The sequence below is a fragment of the Rhinopithecus bieti genome, unplaced genomic scaffold (assembly GCF_001698545.2).
Source record: "Rhinopithecus bieti isolate Rb0 unplaced genomic scaffold, ASM169854v2 scaffold_81727, whole genome shotgun sequence".
Taxonomy (NCBI): Eukaryota; Metazoa; Chordata; class Mammalia; order Primates; family Cercopithecidae; genus Rhinopithecus; species Rhinopithecus bieti.
This window is the reverse complement of record NW_016834786.1, coordinates 846,498-861,072: the sequence shown is the minus strand read 5'-3', so window position 1 is coordinate 861,072 and position 14,575 is coordinate 846,498. Positions and strand designations below refer to the sequence as shown.

Below are 14,575 nucleotides of genomic sequence, written 5' to 3'. Positions count from 1 at the left end.
ATTCAAATATGTTAGTGAACCGGTTGTAACCTGTGAAATATATTGCAAATGTAGAATAATAATTTTATTACTATTGAAGGTAGAAAAAGAATGAAGGCTATAGGCCAGACAGGGTGGGGCTTACACCTGTAATTCCACACTTTGGGAGGCCAAGGTAGGGAGATCACTTGAACCTAAGAGTTTGAGACCAGCCTGGGAAACACGGCAAAACCCTGTCTCTACTAAAAACAAAAATTAGCCAGGCATGGTGGTGCCTGCCTGTAGTCCCAGCATCTTGGAAGCCTGAGGCAGGAAGATCGCTTGAGCTTCAGGAGGTTGAGGCTGTAGTGAGCCATGATCCTGCCACTATACTTCAGCCTGGGTACAGAGTGGGATGCTGCCTCAGAAAACAAAAAAAGAATGAAGGCTATAACTCCAAATATTTTGGAAATTAAAGCCATATTATTTAAGAATACTAAGTGTTATGGAGTGAGAAGGAATTTAGTCCATATTGTTTTTCTGGCTGAGGTTCATTTTTAAATTCTTAAGAATGGCAGCTATCCTTTAGTTAGATGTGACACAATTTCAAGAACAGTCTGAAAACATGAAGAGAGTATCAGACTAGGTATTAAAAATTATGTCCTGATACTTGCTAGGTGGCCCAGAGAAGTAGTACTCACGTTTCTTCATTTATGCTGTCAGGCAGGATAATTGTGTGGCCATTCTGTTACTGAAGGACAGAGGGTAGCTGAGGAGAAAATCATTGAATGGAGAATATCATGATCTGGTTTTGTGCTTGTGAAGCATCAGCTTGGCTTGGCTCCAGTGAAGCTCTGCCCATTGGAAAAACCCAATCACTGCAGGGGTGATGTACTGTGATTAGCTTCTCAGTCAACAGAGACACAGCCTCAAAGGGAGGCGGTTGGAATGAGGCAAGTCTGCACATTGTGGAATTCCATGCTATTTCAAAGTGGCACTCTCCCCTCTTGTAGCCCAGGCCTAGGGCCGAAAGATGGACATCTTATTAATGATATTTCTTCTGCAATGTGGATTGGAAGCTCTTTACAAATTGAGCTCAAAGTGCAGCGAAATGGCAAGTGTAGTCCCATGAATGATTTTGTAGACAGCTTAGCTGGCTGTCTTTGTTGGTAACTTTTCCTATTTAGATAAAATTTAAGCTTCTCCGCCAACCAGCACAAAAGGTGTTTTTCATTTAAGTTCTTGGACACTTAGAACAAGTATTTTAAATGTTTCTTTAAAATCCCCAGAAACTCTAGCCCTGTCAACTTTCCATTAAATGGTGAGATGATTTATTTTTTGGCCAGGTCCTGACTGACTTTGACACTCTAATGCGTCATGGGTCCTAGCTCTTCTGTACAGGAAAGTTCATGTGAGTATGTCCTGGATGGGACCAAACTTTCTGTCCCTTTGACATGATATTAAGAAAGTTTTCTTGCATAATCTCTGCCTTCTACTTAGCGGGATCATCAGGTAACTGGCTTTTGGGAATCATAGAGATGACACCAGACACCAAATGAACCTTGGTGATGGCCTTAAATTTTTATTTGAGCATTAAACATATTCCTACTAATTTGAGCTACTATTTTGAAACTGTTAAAATAATTGAATCACCTAATTAGATGCACTATTATATTATGCTTAAGATGTCTACTAATTTGCTTGTTTTATTTGTATATGCAAATTCAGATCTCAGAATGGAGAGACTTTGTCAACAATTTGTAGCTTGCTTTGCTTTAATCTTTTTGGCGAGCTATGGAAATTAACCTCTGACGACAGCACTTTTGCTCCTGGAGGCAGAGACTGGCACTGCCATTGCCTGTGCCCCACGGTTCAGTACGGTTTTCCTTGGATGAAATCAATTGCATAGATTTAATTAATTTAATTAAGTGTTAAGTATGTACACAGCACAGCATTAGAAACGTGGTGGAAAGAGAATAAATTAGACACCCTTAAGCACGCCCAGAAGAAGATAAAGTCAACATGACATTAAACACATTAACAAAAAAGACAATTTAATTATTGTCAATATGCAACCTCTACAGGTGCATGTAACAAATATCCAGGATGATGGGGGACATTGGGGAGGAAGTGAGGCATTAAGGAGAAGGGGTAATAGAGGGCCCTCTGTTAACAGAGGGCAGAGGCAGGAGGAGGTCGTGAGCTTATATGAATGGAAAATAATAATGATGACTATCTGAAAAGTGCTCTCCAAACATTCTTACACTTGTAACTTCCTGTAATTCTTGTGAAAGTGCTGTGAGGCAGACACAAAATTCTTGGATAGATTGTAGAGCACAGAGGTTAGTGACCTGTGCTGTGAACTTGATGACATACTCACCCACAGGCTTAATCAGTTTCACTAGTTACCCAAAACTATCCACTGCAGCAGAAAGTAAGGATAGCAATAGTGTCTATCTCATATGGCTTTTGTGATATTAAAAGAAAAACTCATGAAAATCTTCGCACAGTACCCTGAAATAGTGAGTGCTTTGTACCGTGACTTTAGTTACGTTTGCATTGTTTTATTTTCACAAGGTTTGAAGTTTTTGTTGTCAGTAAGTGGCAGATTGGGCCAGAGAGCTAAGTCCGATCCCTCTGGATCTACGAACTTTTCCACTGTGCAAGACAGGCTGAGGCTCTGGCAGTAAGAGTTGGGTTTGACTGCAGTGGAGGAAGACCACAAAAAGAGAGGTTGATTACTATGGGAAACAGGTTTGGATGTCAGGCTGAGAAATGGAGATCTATATTAGTAGTGAAATAAAATATGATAGATTCATAGATTTTAAGGCAAAAGGACATTATTATTATTGTATAGTGTACACCATTTTAAAATATTTTAGGTCTTGAGATTGCTCAAAGAGAATCTTACTTGAAAGTGTAAATGCTTAATACAGATAAGAGGTAAGCTGCTGAGTCTGGAAAGGACAAAGTCCCTGAGACAGCTTCTTGGAATCCCTAGCATTCCACTCATCTACTACACCCACCCCACACTGCAGATGACGAAATAAATTGAGACCCAGAGAAGTGAGTAACGTAACAACATACTCTAGGAGTTAGGCGGACAAGAAAAGAATGAAATCCAGTTGCACTGATTTCCAGGACTGTGTTCTCTCCACTTCTTTAGGACTATTCAAGAACTTTAGAAGTTCTTGGGCTGCAGGTAGGAGAGGCTGGGGTTAGCACCTATTATTGATCTACAAATATTATTGATCTACAAAAAAACCTTTTGGTAGCTGTCTATTTAGTAAAGTGTAGAATACTAAGAATAGGCCTCTAGGTATTTAGAAAAGTCTTAGGGAACAGAGTTTACATCTCCATTTAAAGCAATGGTCTCTAATATATTCTAACCAAGTGGCACACAGCCTCTATTTAAGTGTCTTTAACAAAGATCAATTTGCTACTTACTGAATCAGTTCCCTTACCATGTCATTCGGCTGTGCTAGCAATTGCATTTAGCCAGCTGAGGCTGCTGTTCACTTCTTCAGAGATACAGCAAAAAGATTGAGAACTTATGCTTCAAGATGAGATTACCTAAATTCATAATTCCCACTCAGATGAGATGTTTAACATTTCCAAGCCTCAGTTTCCTCATCCTGAAGATGAGATCTTTTATAGTACACATCTTGTATGATACAAAAAATAAATGCCATTATGCATGTAACAGATGTAGTTCATTGACAATACATAGTGAGTACAAAATAAAAGTTTTGAATTGATATTTTTATTATTCTTTAGAATCCTTTATCTGGTAGCAGCCTTTCATAAGGAAAACTGAAAGTGAGAAAGTGAGTAATGAAGGAGGAGTGATATGGATTTACATTATCCACAGAATGATTGACTGATTTAGACTCATGTGCAGGGATGGTGTCAGTTAAGTTGTAGATCTGAATCTTCTTGGAGCACAGAAAGAGGCTTAAGATTAAATTTTCTTTAATAAGCACATCTGGACAATGATTAGAATACTTGAAAACTTAATCACCGTACCTTCTACTTTCAGGATTGGAACATACATATTCCAATATACATATATATAATGAGAATATGCTCTTAATTATGGGATCGTCATTGGATTTTATTACAGAAGTGTTGAATAAAATAATCCCAGGAAGCATAAATCTTACTGGATTGTTATGAAAATGAAATTATATTATGAAGGACACTATCTCATCCCATTTTCAGCATTCAATATTATAAAATAAGCAATACAGATTGTTGTTAGTATGAATTTTAGAGTAAGGAAAAGCTGGATTTGAGGTTTACTTCAGTGTTTACTAGTTGTGGGAAATTGTATCACTTTTTTTCACCTCTCTAAGCCTCAGTATCGAATATCTAAGAGTATCTCATAGGATATTCCACTGACTGAGACATAGTAGGGACTGAGTATCAGAAATATGTAATAATAATGATAATTCAAATTTGGAAAAAAAAGACATGTACATAAAAAAGTATAGTTGTTAATAAGTGAATAATCTTTGGCATGCGAACTGTGCTGTGAATTTGATGACACAGTATCAATGTCATCAAGAGCCTACAAGACTCTTAACCAGCTCTCAGCTAGCATGTTCTAGGTGCTCAATAAATGTACAGAATAAATAAGTGAAAATTTATATGACATTTTCTTGGGTGTGTTAATGAAATGAATGTCAGCATCCTAGCTTGGAATTACCCAAAAGCAAAGGCTAAGAGAATATCTTGTATATATGTAGTTTATTTCAGAAAACAGAACGAAGGTATTGGGGTGAGTGAACAGGGAAGGAAAGAAAGTTAACCCAAGATGGTGTTAAGGTGATTACCATTTATCAATTGGCTCCTAGTTACTGATGGTCAAAGGTGTTATTCCCTTAATATTTTCAGATGTGTACACCAGAATGATGAGGCAGTGTCTCCTACGTGTCACAGCAGCAAGCAGCACAACAGAATGCAAGAGAGTTGCACCAGTGAAAGGAGGCGTCATCGTCGGGATCAGTAGGATGAAGCTGCTGCAAGGTTTTAATTCCTAGCAGCTGTTTTCTGTAGCAACAACTAAAGAAAAAAGGTAGGTTAAGAGGGTGTGAGACAGAGTACCAAAAATGCCCAACATACCTGTTGATTAGTAATTAAAAGTAATGCAGATTTTGAAGATTTTTCAGCTCAGAACAATATGCTTTCATCAGCCCGTCTTAAATGGGGACTTCAAATAATGAGACTGAATTCATTCTTTTGGGCATTACAAAAAATCCAGAACTAAGGAAAATATTCTCTGCTTTGTTTCTCGCCATGTGTGTGACCACAGTGTTGGGAAATCTATTCATTGTGGTGACTCTGGCTGCAAGTTGGAGTTTGAGGTCATCTATGTACTTTTTCCTTACTTCCTTGTCTCTCATGGATGCCACCTACTCTTTGTCATTGCTCCTAAGATGACTGTGGACTCTTTATCTGAGAACACTACCATTTCCCTCAAAGGCTGCATGACCCAGCTCTTTGCAGAGTATTTCTTTGGTGGTGTAGGGATCATCCTTCTCACTGGGATGGTCTATGACTGTAAGCCCCTGCACTACACAACCGTCATGAGTCCACGGGTGTGCTGCTGTTGGTGGTAGAAGCTTGGATGGGGGGATTCATGCATGCCACAATACAGCTTTTTATCATAGATCAAATACCTTTCTGTGTACCGAATATAATTGACCATTTTATATTTGATTTGTTTCCATTGTTGAACCTTGCCTGCATGGACACCCACATCCAGGGTCTCTTAGTCCTCCTCAACAGTGGGGTGATGAGTATGGCCATCTTCCTTATCCTAATTGCATCCTACATGGTCATCCTGTGCTCCTTGAAGTCTTGCAGCTCTATAGGTCAATGCAAAGCCCTCTCCACCTGTGGCTCCCACCTTACAGTGGTCATCTTGTTCTTTGTGGCGTGTATTTTCTTGTACATAAGGCCTGTGGTCACTTACCCCATAGACAAGGAAATGGCTATTTCCTTTACTGTTGTTGCACCCATGTTAAGTCTGCTGATCTACACCCTGAGGAACATCAAGGTAAAAAATGTCGTAAGAAAACTGTGGATGAAACAGGGGACCCTAGGTGGTCACTAGCTTACATGCTAAGAGTAAATTTTTAATGTAAGACCAGTAAGGTTTTACCCTCCTCAATCCCTCTAATCCACTGGATACACAGGAGCCAGAGGCATTTTTAAAAAATTTTTCATTTGGAGACAGGGTCTCATTTTGTCTCCCAGGCTGGAGTGCAGTGGCACAATCAGGTCTCACTTCAGCCTCAGCATCCCGAGCTCGAGCAATCCTCCTGTGTCAGCCCCCAAGTAGCTGAGACTACACCTGGCTAATATTTTGTATTTTTAGTAGCAATGGGGTTTCACTATGTTGCCCAGGCTGGTCTCAACCTCCTGGACTGAAGTGATCTGGAATTACAGGCATGAGTCACCACGCCCAGACCAGAGGCATTTTTAAGCACACACTACAGGCCAAGAAAACACAGTGTCCTGCCTAATCAGGGTATTGCCTACACCTCCAGCCCACTACACCAGCACATTTTGTATTTCATCCCCTTTTTCACAAAGCTCTAGAGACAATTAAAACAAACAAACAACAACAACAAAACAACCAACCATGGTATTTTGAATAATCTGAGCCTTTCTCAGTTCAGGGATTTTGGTTTTCTTCTCTCTACTGCAGTGATCTTTCCCAGAGCCTTTGGTTGGCTGGCTCCCTGTCATTGTTTTTATCTTCAGATGGACTGCTCCCTCCTCAGAGGACTCTTTCCTGGTGATGTTCTGTGGTCATTCCCTTCAGTTATTTTCTAATTCCACATACTAGTTATATCCTTATTATCGATGATCACAAATTGTACTTTAAAACATTTGTTTTGTCTTTTATCTTCTGTTTTCTCTATAAGATTGTAATGCTTGTCAAGGCACAAATTATGTTTATTCACGGGTGCTGTAAACCCAATAATTAGAACACTCCCAGTCAACTAGTATGTGCTTACTAAATATTATTGAATGAATATAAGTCTAAAAGAGACTTTGAGTTTAAAAAAAAATTGCAAATAAATATAAAGAAAGAAGTGGGGAGGGCAAATACATATATGCACTGTAGGAGTTAGAATCCCCTATTTGCCTGATGCCAAGTTGTTTCTTTGGAAGCAAAGACAGTCTCAGCTTATTCGTGTAAAATTTAATAAGGGAGCCACCACTTTACCAAAGTTCTCTACTACCTCTTCTCACTCATGGGAGAAGCAGAATAAGGTTCACTGTGTTTGATTCAAGATACCTTGGAATCTAAGGTTCTGTCTTAGAGCCCAGGCTTGGAGGCATGCACCTGTGGTCCCAGCTACTCCAGAGGTTGAGGTCGGGGCAGAAGGATGGTTTGAGCTCAGGAGTTCAAGACCACGCTGGGCAACAGAGCAAGACCCCGTATCTAAAAAATAGTTTTTAAAAAAGTGTCTATGTCTTGGAATTATATGTTCTTTATGGTATGTATCTATTTTATTAACTGTGAGAGAATGGTTTTGCTGAGATTTGAGATTTAAATTTCCAAATCCAAAGGATGTTTATTTTCTCCCAGATCCTCCTGTGAAAAAGCTTTCACTAGAAAGACACTAATACTGTTTTAAATTGCCCCCCTTGATGAAGTAGATGGGACGCCTAAGGTCATAGCAAGATTTAGCATTCTCTTTTCTTATTAAAACAAATATATAGGCCGGAAGTCATGGCTCATGCCTGTAATCTCAACACTTTGGGATGCCAAAGTGGGCAGATCACGAGGTCTGGAGATCAAGACCAGCCTGGCCAATATGGTGAAACCCCATCTCTACTAAAAATACAAAAATTATCCAGCATGGTGGCAGTTGCCTCTAATCCCAACTACTCTGGAGGCTGAAGCAGGAGAATCACTTGAACCCAGGGGGCAGAAGTTGTAGTGAAATGAGACTGCACCATTGCACTCCAGCCTGGGCAACAGAGCTAGACTCCATCTTAAAAAAAAAAGTGTGTGTGTGTATATATATATGTATATATGTATATATATGTGTATATATGTATATATATGTATATATGTATATGTGTATATATGTATATATGTGTATATATGTATATATATACACACACATATATAATAATAATTATAGGATATTACAATATTTGAAAAAAACACAATGTTTAAATAAAAATGTTTATTTTAAAATTAAAATATATATGGGCAATCGCCAATTATATGAAATAATTACTAGGTTCATTCATTCATTGAAGAATATTTGCTGAGTTTGTAAAAAGTTTCACATACTCTTCCAGGAACTGGGTATACAGTGTTAAACAAGAAAATATGTTTTCATCATGTGTTGGAGCTTACATTTTAGTTCAGGAGATGACATATAGAAATGAAGATAAAATCGTACAGATAATTGATTCTCAGAAAATTGTAATAAAGTGGTGTTGCACGACTAGTTATAATTCTAGTTAGGTGGACATGGGGCTTTTCTGCGAGGAATTTCTAAACTGAGATTTCAATGATGAGATAGAACAAACTTTAAGCATTTCAGCTGGATGTGCATTCTAGGCAAAAGAGAAAAGGTTGTGCAGAAACCCTAAGGCAGTCACTAGCCTGAGGTAAAGAAGGTCCAAAATTCAGTGCACAGTGGACAAGGGGAAATGCAGTGCAAGGTAGGATATGAAAGGTAGGCAGGGCTCTGATCAGAGAAGGCTATTAATCATTAGTTTATTGAGTTTACAGAAATTAAAGCGATGCTTAAATTAATAATAATCACATCCTGTATTAATCCGTTTTCATGCTGTTGATAAAGACATACCCAAGACTGGGCAATTTAAAAAAGGAAGAAGTTTAATGGACTTACAGTTCCACGTGGCTGGGGAAGCCTCACAATCATGGCAGAAGGTAAAAGGCACGTCTCACATGGTGGCAGACAAGAAAAGAGCTTGTACAGGGAAACTCCCCTTTTAAAACTATCAGATCTCTAAATCGTCTCTCTCAAATTCAAAGTTTAACAGATCTCTAGAGCAGGGGCACAATGCCAGTCTCTTTGATAAAACATAGCAAGAATGACCTTTACTCTCCAATAAGTTCCTTATCTCCATCTGAGACCACCTCAGCCTGGACTTCACTGTCCATATCACTATAAGCATTTTGGTCACAACTATTCAGCAAGTCTTTAGGAAAGTCTTTAGGAAGTTCCAAACTTTCCCTCATCTTCCTGTCTTTTTCCAAGCCCTCAAAACTGTTCCAATCTCTGCCCATTACCCAGTTTTAAAGTTTCAGGTATCTTTATAGAAATACCCTACTCCTAGTACCAATTTTCTGTATTAGTCTGTTCTCACATTGCTATAAAGAACTACCTGAGGCTGGGTCATTTGTGAAGTAAAGAGGTTTAATTGACTCACAGTTCCACAGGCTGTACAAGAATCATGGCTGGGAGGCCTCAGGAAACTTTTAATCATGGTGGAAGGCAAAGGGGAAGCAAGCACACCTTCACTACTTCACATCAAAAGAGAGAGTGAAGGGGGAAAGTGCTACACACTTTTAAACAACCAGATCTTGGGAAAACTCACTCACTACTATGAGAAGAGCAATGCGGAAATCCACCCCCATGAGCCAATCACCTCCCGTCAGGTCCCTCTCCCAACACTGGGAATTACAATCTAAGACAATGAGATTTGGGTGGGGACACAGAACTGAACCACAGCAGTGTCCATCAACAGATGACTGGGTAAAGAAAATATGCTGTGTGCATATGTGTGTATATCAATATACCATGGAATACTAAAAAAAAAAAACCTATTGTTACAATGGTCACAATTTGAACAGTGGGTACAATAAAAGCTCAGACTTCACCACCTCATAATATATCCATGTAAGAAAACTGCACTGTACCCCTAAAATCTAGAACAATAAAAACAAAAAAAAAAGGCAAATAAATAAAAACCCTACCCATCATGGTCTTATAGATGACTTCAGAAACTGAGCATCAAAATTCTTTGCATATGGCTTCCATTTAACTTTTGCTATTTCAAGAGTACAACATAGTTTTTGTGATCTGCTTAACAATATTTTAGAATTAGTCACTTAGCTCTGACTCATGCCTGTAATCCTAGCACTTTGGGAGGCAAAGGTAGGAGGATGGCTTGAATGAGTCCAGGAGTTCAAGACCAGCCTGGGCAACATAGTGAGAGCCCGTCTATACAAAAAAAAAAAAAATAGATGGATGTGGTGGTGTGTGCCTGTCGTCCCAGCTACTTGGGAGGTTGAGACCAGAGGATTTCTTGAGCCCAGGAGTCTGAGGCTGTAGTAAGCTGTGATTGTGTCACTGCACTCCACCCAGCCTTGGTGACAGAGAAAGACACTGTCTCAAAAGAGAAATTAAAAATTAGAAAAGCCATAATATTTTAGGATTAAATACCTGGGTTCATTTTACATGTCTTCAGCCTGCCTTATGTCAGAAAACAAGAAAATGCCTTGATAGTATGATATCTTGAGTCTATGTAAGAACTTTACGATGGCCACATTCTTAGTTCAATTATAAAATTAAAGAAGTGAAAGGATCATAATGAGATCCCTAACTTCAAATATTTGTAATCTGCTTGATAATTTTATAGTTTCAGAAGTAGGTCTAGAATCTATGTCTTCTACTTAATAGATAAGAGCTCTTCTGATCATTCATGCTGAAATCGTTACTGGTCAGTTATATTAAAATATTTCTTTTCTATATTCTATACATCCCCAAATTAATTCACATTAAGTAGTTTTACTAATAAAACACATTACTTAGCAGCTCAAAGCCTGACTTTTTGTTTTAAAACCCTCTTGACTTCTGGAATAAATCTTGGTCTTCATTTTTTTATAAGTGCTTACTGTTATTAACAGTTTATTAATCATGAATATCTACATATTTGAATTTGAAAATTTAATTCTATTCATGATATAAAGGCATAGCAAACTAGTAATAGAAGGGTACTTTAAAATAAAGGAGATATTCCTTAAAAACTACTGCAAATTCATTGAACCATAAGGTGAGCTTCCTTCCCATTTTACTGGGAAAATGTAAGTGATAAGAAGAGAACTTCCAGACTGTTAAAAATACATAAGCTGTACCAATCTGCCAACATCCATTCACTTATATGCTGTCTCCCTACCTGCTACTACACGTAAATTATCTGTTCCCCAATTCAAAGCCAATAAAACCACTTTGTTGTGTGCTGGACTGAGGTCATACTCTTGTTGCTTACACAAGGGCATTGGTCTAACAATCCCTTCTGTTTCTTCTTTCATTGACATTTCCTTCTCTATTAGATCATTACATCAGAAAAGAAGCAATTTTAAAATCTCTCTTATCTTTAAAAACAATTCTTCCATTGAGCCTACTTCTTTCATCAATTGTTATCCCATTCCATTCTTTCTGCTTTGTAGCAAAACTCAAGAGATATCTATGCTTGTCTCCCACTTCTCTCTTTTCATTCTTTGATAGTGCCTTTTAGTCATACTCAATATCTAATACTTTCTGAAAATGCTTTTCTCAAGGACACCAATGACCCCTGTATCATGACATTTAATGGTCACTTCTCATTTCTAATTTTATTAAATCAATTAGCAACATTTAAATCAGTTTTCCTTACCAGACTCTCTAAACATAACCAAGATTCCCCAATTAGTAAATATGTCCATCTCAGACTTCTGTCTTGAAGTTAAGACTTGGAAACCCAATCTCTTTCATGTCATTTCCATCTGAATGGCTAATAGATTCCTGGAACTGAACAGGTCTAGAGATGTACTTCTGATTCTTCCCCCATTCTCAACCCTACTCTAGTCACATTTTCTATCTCAGTGGATGGTACATTTGGTCTATCTCATACCCCAAATCCAGTCTATCAGGAAATCCCATAGACTCAATCTTCAACATGTATTCCAAATTCAACCATTTCTAATCACTTTTAGAGCTGTCACCCAGTTCCAAGCCACATTATCTTTTACCTGGATTATTGCAATTGCCTCTTACCTACTCCTGCTTTTATTTCAATTTCCCCCAGTCCAATATTTGATTCTCAACACCACACTCAGAGGTGTCTTTTAAATTCACAAGTCAGTCACATCATTTCACACCTCTACACAAAACTTTGCAATAGCTCTCTATGTCACTCAGGGTAAAATCTAAAACTACTGTAATTGTTAACTATCCGACAGCTATACTCTGGCTGCCCTATTTCTCTGAACACCTCTCTTACAACAAACAGCCTTTCTGTTCCTCTTACTGGCCAGGTATACTCTTGCTATAAAACCTTTACATAGGCTATTTTTTCAGCCTGGAAAACAACAAAGACGGGGAGAAACCAGTGCAGAAAGGCTGAAAGTTCCAAAAACCAGAATGCCTCTTCTCCTCCAAAGGAACACAACTCCTAGTCAGCAAGGAAACAAAACTGGATGAATGAGTTTGGCAAATTGACAGAAGTAGGCTTCAGAACGTAGGTAATAACAAACTTCTCCAAGCTAAAGGAGCATGGTCTAACCCAATGCAAGGAAGCTAAGAACCTTGAAAAAAGGTTAGAGAAATTGCTAACTAGAATAACCACTGTAGAGAAGAGTTTAAATGACCTGATGGAGCTGAAAAATACAGCACGAGAACTTCGTGAAGCATACACAAGTTTCAATACCCAAATCAATAAAGCAGAAAAAAGGGTAGCAGTGATTGAAGATCAACTAAATAAAGTGAGAAGACAAGATTAGAGAAAAAAAGAGTGAAAAGAAATGAACAAAGCCTCCAAGAAACATGGGACGATGTGAAAATACCAAATCTATGTTAGATTGGTGTACCTGAAAGTGATGGAGAGAATGGAAACAAGTTGGAAAACACTCTTCAGGAGGGAAAATGTGGAGTGGGAGCCCCCACACAGAGTCCTCACTGAAGCACTGCCTACTAGAACTGTGAGAAAAGGGCCACCATCCTCCAGACCCCAGAATGATAGATCTATCCACAGCTTGCCCCATGCGCCTGGAAAAGCTGCAGGCACCCTGCAGAGCTACAGGGGTGGCGCTGCCAAGGCCTTGAGAGTCCAACTTCTTTTGCATCAGTGTGCCTGGATGTGAGACATGTAGTCTATTTTGGAGCTTTAGGGTTTAATGACTACACTGCTGGGTTTGGACTTACATGGAGCTTGTAGTATCTTTGTTTTGGTCAATTTCTCCCTTTTGGAATGGGGACATTTGCTTGCCCAATGCTTATACCCCCATTGTATCTTGGAAGTAACTAACTTGTTTTTGGTTTTATAGGCACACAGGAGGGACAGACTTGCCTTGTCTCAGATTAGACTTTGGACTCGGACTTTTAAGTTAATGCTAGAATTAGTTAGGATCTGCGGGGACTGTTGGAAGGCATGATTGTGTTTTGAAATGTGATAAGGATGTTAAATTTGGCAGGGGCTGGGGCAGAATTACATGGTTTGGTTCTATGTCCCCACACAAATCTCATGTTGAATTGTAATTTTCAATGTTGTGGGAGGGAACTGTGGGGGGTGATTGGATTATGGGGGCAGATTTCCCCCTTGCTGTTCTCATGATAGTTAAGTTCTCATGAGATCGGGTTGTTTAAACATATATAACACTCTCCTCTTTACTCTGTGTCTCCTGTTCCACCATAGTAAGATATGCTTGCTTCACCTTCACTTTCCATGATTGTAAGCTTCCTGAGGGCCCCCAGCCATGCTTCCTGTACAGCCAGCAGAACTATGAGTCAATTAAATCTCTTTTCTTCATAAATTTCCTGGTCTCAGATAGTTCCTTATAACAGTATGAGAACTAATACATCGATATTCCACAAATTTTCCTTTAATCTCAGAACATTACACCTCCTACTTGTCAGGAAAATAGGAACCAAAACAGAATCTCTCAACCTTAAGCTTCTTTATCAATGGTATGAAAATTCTCACCAGACAACTCTTGTCCCTCCACAGAAGCATCAATTTGAACTATCTACATTCAAAAATACCTTCACAAGAGCTAAGGAAACCAGCTGAGATATTATAGTACCTGGGCGTAGCACAGAAATAAGAAAAGATGCATTGAAGAGCATAGAAAGGATGATTTTACATTACCTGTGTCATCACCTGTGTTCCCCACAATCCCAGGCAGCATGGCATGGAGAGAAATAGCCTCTGCATGAAGGAAGGAGAGGGAAGTGAGCACTGGACTTTGCCTCAGACTCTAATATCAGAATAGCCCCAGTAAAATTTAGCACTAGCCAGTACCCCATGGCCCCAGGTTCCAGGACTCCCTTGCTGACTTGGTCTCTGCACCCACAACATTGCCAGGCCAAATCCAATGGCTCCAGGTTTCAGGCCTACCCCAGTGTGAGGCAGGCCCCATAGCCCTAGTCATAAGGTCCATATTCACAGATCCAAACTCCAAGCTGACCCTCCAGGTCCAGGCTCCTGGCCGGCCTAGTACCAGGCCAGCCCTTGTGACCCCAGTTTCCAGCTCTGCACCAGGTTCCAGACCAGCTCAGAGCAAGGTTGGCCTACACAGCCCCAGGCTTCAGGCCTACTCCAGCATCAGGTCAGCACCCCTGGCCTCAGGTAC

The 14,575-nt window shown here is 39.3% G+C and overlaps 1 protein-coding gene across 1 annotated transcript; it reads left to right on the top strand.

The window, feature by feature from the left end:
* The first annotated feature begins 5,163 nt into the window (after positions 1 to 5,163).
* Positions 5,164 to 6,076, top strand: LOC108524660 (olfactory receptor 4C6-like). Its single transcript, XM_017865731.1, is given in 3 exon segments — positions 5,164 to 5,377; positions 5,380 to 5,562; positions 5,565 to 6,076. Coding segments are annotated over 3 exon segments (909 nt in total).
* Positions 6,077 to 14,575: the final 8,499 nt, after the last annotated feature.